Below are 6,000 nucleotides of genomic sequence, written 5' to 3' on the forward strand. Positions count from 1 at the left end.
CTTCCTCAGTGGTTTTCTGTATATAATGAGCCTTATTGATAACCCTCTACCTCTCAGGCTCTATCATACACACCCCATCTCCTATTCCACACACTCAATACTGTGGCTTGATTGGACAATGAATGAATGGATGTAGGTCTGTATGAATAACTATGCAGTGTGTAGGGAAACCTAGTTAGTTGTACAACTGAATGCATTCAACTGAAATGTGTCTTCCGCATTTAACCCAACCCTCTGAATCAGAGAGGTGTGGGGGGCTGCCTTAATTGACATCCACGTCATCGGCGCCCAGGGAACAGTGGGTTAACTGCCTTGCTCAGGGGCAGAACGACAGATATTTCCCTTGTCAGCTCTGGGATTCGATCCAGCAATCTTTCGGTTACTGGCTCAATGCTCCTACCCGCCAGGCTACCTGCCGCCCCGTGTAGTGTGCGTTTGGGGGGTGGGGGTGGAGAACAGCACCTAGCGCTGGCTTTCGCACTGACATTGAAAAGTGTAGGTGGCTACTGTCAAAATATCAGAGACGTGATGGGCGTCCAGTCCATCTAATCAGCATGTGTTATGGAAGTGCGTTTTTTCACAAAGATGCTACAGGAAGTAAGAGATGTGGTAATGGCTCACAGACTGGGCTACGCCAAGTTAATTGATTACCCATCTCGTGTGCTAGGGAAAAAGCGCACAGTGGCCCGGTAGCAAACTCTACGCGGCCCGGTACCAGTCCGGGGCCCGGTGGTTGGGAAACCCTGTACTACAACGTTTCCTCTGCTGCTTCATACACTGCTCAGTGTTGTGCTCTGTGGAGATATGATAGGACTGTAACACTGACTGTGGAACCAGCACATCTACACTTCCACCACAGGAAAGAGGAAACAGCTGAGTGTCATTCTCACACAGAGATCAGAGAGCGGATGACACACACACACACACACACACACATGCACACACATTAGGGTTGGGCGGTATCCAGATTTCCATACCTTCATACTAAGCCTGTGCCATCCCGGGATATCCAGTATTACTGGCAGTGCACACAAGGGACGCTATTCTTTTTTCAAGCTAAACAAAAAGCTCCCAAAACATCAGTTACCAGAATGCTAGCAAAATGTCAGCCAACCCAGCTCATAAAGTTCTGCAAAGTATCTCAAAATGCAATTTGCAGCATGCACAAAACAAATATTAGACAGCAGGGATCTTAATCCACAAGGGGATTGTCTCTGCAGCTGTTACCAAGCTAATGTTAGCCACTTAGCTAACATTAGCAAGTTAGCAAAACCCAGCTAGAGAGGATTTATTTGGCACATCTTAGATAACCTAATAGTTATAAGATATATAGCTGAAAAACATTAGTAGTGGCGTCATACCCTGGGTTGTTCTGAACAGAATCAGCCAATGTGTGTCTATTGTGAAGAAGATTCGCAGCGGAACACACATCTGCATTCACTAATAACTCCTTTCTATGCGCACAAAAATTATGATCTGTTTCTCTGAAATGCCTTGAAAGCCTAACACTGTAAGGTCGTATTTTATAACTTAGCTAGTCATGTTGGCAATAGAACAAGCTTTCAAATGATGCCCACTTGACCCAGATTGCAATTTAAAATGGGCTGTTTTTGGATTGTGTAAAAAACAACAGGGTTATGTTCCAAACAAAACAACTACAAGTGTGTTTGCTCTAGTTCCTTGAAGACTCTTCTTTGAGTCATAAAAGTGCATTGAAATTACTTAGGAACTGCACACGTTGGAGAGGTGTGTGGCCACTTGGAGACACCACTTAGTCCTCTCAGTCAAACCCTTTTTGTTGTCTTATGTTGCACCTACCCCACATTTTCCAGGAATATTCTTATCATGTTACTGAAGGTATCCATAATATTTTCAGATTTCGTTCTCAACAAATGCGGCGAAAATACACATAAAATCAACAGTGTAATGTTTGGATTCAGTCTTGTGTCAGGTGAACTGTTGTGTCCTGAACTTTGATCTAATAATTTTCCCATAATCTCCAAACTGTTCCCTTTCAATTGCTACCATGCTTATGCATTTCATATTTCTTCTGTAAGAAATATTTAATTTAGTCCTATTCATATAGGCCAATTCCCAAGAGTGTAAAGGGTTAACATTCTTAATCCAACATGGGAGTGATAGAAGTCTGTTTGTTTGAGAATGAAAGAGAGAAGGCAGAAGAGGGGAGAGAGAAAAGAGGACAAGTAAAGAAAATGCCTGAGAGTAAAGAGGGAGGTAGGAGAGCAGGCATGAACCCAGATAAGGATAAAGTGTATCTTACTATTTCTCTGATGAGAAGAATCTAGGCTCAGCAAAAACAACAAACCACAAAACCATGTGGCTTAGTGTTTCGCCAGCCCACTACAGAACTCTGCCTAAACGTATCCCTTTAACTGTAAATACTGTGGGTTGGAGAGGTTACATCAACTAACAACAGCTTTCAACCACTAATGCAGACTGGGGTGATGACAGTGGCCACATCACACACATGCACAGCACAAGCACACTTGTTTTTATCTATCCAACCTTCACCTGACCTTAATTTATCGAGGTCTGCAGAAACAGCAATAACACACACACTGCAGTTTAATTGAAATGACACAACAATGGATTACATCATGTCCTGGTCACAGGTCACATGGACTGCAAAACACACACCTCATCCTTGTGTATGTCTGCTGAAACTCAAATCGAAACTCTGCTGTTTGATGAGTGTGTGTTTGCCTGTCATAAACACAAAGGTCAACAATGGCAGTAATGCTGGTCCTCCAAAGCTGCAGACCAGGGTGTGGCGTGTGCAGGCTTTTGTTCCAGCCCTGCACTAACACACCAGCTCTAGCTAATCAAGCATGTGGCGATATAGTACATTGCTTAGCTGAATCAGGTGTGTTGTAGCTAGGCAAGAACAAAACCCTGTGCACACTGAGGCCCTCAATGACCAGTTCCAATCAACCCTTTCTACCAGCATGACAAAGACGATGCATCCATCCAAAACAATACAAAGCACCAGACCTGTAGTTATGGACATCATGTTCTGTCTTTCTAATAATATTGTAGGTAAACAGAGAGAGTACATGCCCTTGTTTATTTAACCAGCATCTACAGGCTTTTAGAAAGAGGGCAGGTGTCAATGTGTGTGTGTGTGTGTGTGTGTAGGTGAAAATAGCTGGACCTTATTACTCCTGAATATTAAGTGCTTTTTACTCCTGGATATGATTGCATGATACCAAAACTGCAGATATTTATGTATGTCTATCGTACTGCATGTTCTCACGGAGACATTGAGGAATAACAGAGTAGAATAAAATGTGTGGTTGAGGAGAGAGTAGCAGGTGGGTAGGTGGAGAAGTGGCCTAAGAGGAGCCGGAGGAGGGACTGGAAGGAGGAGGGGAGGATAATATAATCCCGTAGCTCTCTGAGGGGAGGGATGAACAGACATCTTCAGAAAGGCCCTGAGGAGGCTTTACCCCACCACACACAAAGGACTTACTGCTGTCAGAGGGAGGTTCTCCCCTCAAGGTATGACTGCCTTTGCATCTCCACTCAATAATACAGAGACCCCCTCCCAGCCCCCTCCCAAAGCGACCCCTTTTTCCTTACAAACCTCCCCATAATGCTCTGCCCCAACCCTCCCCTTCCCTCCATCTCTCTACCCCTACCCATCCCTCACTCCCCAACAGCTCAAGTGAGAGACCAGACCCTCCACTCGATCAATGTGGAATCCTCAGCTACAGGCCATCCTGCTAGACAATGTGTGTGTGTGTGTGTGTGTTCTTAGACAATGTGTGTGTGTGTGTGTTCTGGTGAATAATACGAACGCATACATCAACTATTGGCGCAGTGAGGTCGAAGGTCAGAGAGAAATTGAATGCTACCGAACATTGGAAAGAGACTTGACTTTAGCTGAATAATTAACCCGTGTAAAAGACCACAAACAAATAAAAACCTTAACCAATTACTGAATTAGTTATAATAGCCTGGAAATGTAAACCGGACACCATCAAAAAACACGGTTCGCCAGAAAGGACAGACTATGTCATCACTGTTGGTCAGGAGAGATAGAAAGTGAAGAACACTTTCTAATCACCTGCCCCAAATATATATTAATTAGAGATTCCTTATTTTCCAAATTCCAAATGAAAAGTTCTACATTCACAGAACAATCCAACAAAGAGAAACGTGGTATACTTTTGGGGAAAAGGTCTGATGTTATAGAGTTGGCAGCACAGTATGTCACAGCTTGCCACAAGCTAAGGGAGGAAACATAAACACGTAGAATGGTATTGTAATGTGTTGTACACTCAGTGTATATATTTTTCTTTAGTATTATAGCTACTATTCTTATTGCTGTCATTGTTGCTTTCATCATTTTTATTTGTATCACTTTGCTTTGTCAACATTGACCTTGTCATTCATGCCATTAAACCATAATGAATTTGAGAGAGAGCGAGAGAGAGACACAGACAGACAGACAGACGACACGGACAGAATCAACACAGTGATGAGACAGATTTTCTTTGGACAGATTAACTGAAAATGATGGGCAAAAGAGAGAGACATTCAGCAACTACAGATGTACATGCATTTTGAAAGTATACTCTTGAAATAACCACTAGATTTAATTTGAAGTATCATAGAGAAGAATACTTGCTTTTACATGACAGATTAAATAACATATCGACTCAGAACGAGTGAGAGACACAACTTTTCCATGACCTCACAGATAGCAGGTACTAAACGTATAATGTCACATGTCCCCAATGACCAGACTAATATGGGGGTCCCCGCAATGAAGTCAATTTAATGTATTACGTTTAGTTCAGTGGGACACTTTACAGCTGAGTGGGGGTCTGTTAGCAGACTTACCTTGGAGTACTGTCTGCGTAGACTGAACCTCTGAACCATCCTGACTGATGGAGCGACTGACGATGTGCTCTACTCCACTCCACACACAGAGCTCTTCTCAGTAGGAACACACACATCCAGAGCAGGTACACACACACACATAGCACATAGACACACAGGCTACAATCTACGTCACGCAAAAGGAAATATGCATGTGCATACTCACAGAAAAGCACACACATGCAAACACACTTCTCTCTGTTCCAAACTGCTCTAGACCATGCTGGTTCATCTAGTGAGAAAACACAAGTGAAGAGAGAAAAGAAAGCGAGAGGGAGGTGAGAAGGAAGGAAAGGGGAGGGAGGGAGAACTGACAGAGATAAAAGATGCTACCCTCTACTCACACAGCATTCTCTCTCTCTCTCTCTCTCTCTCTCTCTCTCTCTCCTCTCTCTTCTCTCTCTCTCTCTCTCTCTCTCTCTCTCTCTCTCTCTCTCTCTCTCTCTCTCCTCTCTCTCTCTCTCTCTCTCTCTCTCTCTCTCTCTCTCTCTCTCTCTCTCTCTCTCTCTCTCTCTCTCTCTCTCTCTCTCTCTCTCTCTCTCTCTCTCTCTCTCTCTCTCTCTCTCTCTCCTCTCTCTCTCTCTCTCTCTCTCTCTCTCTCTCTCTCTCTCTCTCTCTCTCTCTCTCTCTCTCTCTCTCGACACGCAAACACACACACGGACACATACACACAATCTCTGTCTACAGCTCCGTCACATTTACTGTAGGAAAAAGAAAGGTTGCGTCATGCTTCCTGTCAGTCAGTGGAGGGGACAGGACAAAGGGAGGGTGAGGGACTGTCTGACTGTCTGTGCAACGCCTCTCCTGGGAGGGTGAGAGAGAGAAAAAGGTAGGGAGAGGGAGGGAGGATAAGAGAGAGGGTACACAAACAACAAGTGTGCAGTTAAAATTGGCAAGAAACACACACATTTCTTTCCACAGGGCCGTGGGGTGAGACAGAGATGCAGCTTGACCCCCACCCTCTTCAACCTATATATCAACGAATTGGCGAGGGCACTAGAACAGTCTGCAGCACCCGGCCTCACACTACTAGAATCTGAAGTCAAATGTCTACTGTTTGCTGATGATCTGGTGCTTCTGTATCCAACCAAGGAG

General features: G+C 44.1%; 1 protein-coding gene across 1 annotated transcript in view; it reads right to left on the bottom strand.

The window, feature by feature from the left end:
* Window positions 1-5,161, bottom strand: part of LOC311115127 (transmembrane and coiled-coil domains protein 1-like) — a 32,709-nt gene extending 27,548 nt beyond the window's left edge. The window contains exon 1 of the mRNA XM_084190334.1: window positions 4,867-5,161. Within this exon, the coding sequence (XP_084046460.1) occupies window positions 4,867-4,905 (39 nt within the window). The 5' untranslated portion in view covers window positions 4,906-5,161. The remainder of the gene's footprint in view (window positions 1-4,866) is intronic.
* Between the last annotated feature and the right edge of the window lie 839 nt (window positions 5,162-6,000).

Source organism: Coregonus lavaretus (assembly GCF_964263955.1).
Source record: "Coregonus lavaretus genome assembly, contig: HAP1_SCAFFOLD_2194, whole genome shotgun sequence".
NCBI lineage: Eukaryota > Metazoa > Chordata > Actinopteri > Salmoniformes > Salmonidae > Coregonus > Coregonus lavaretus.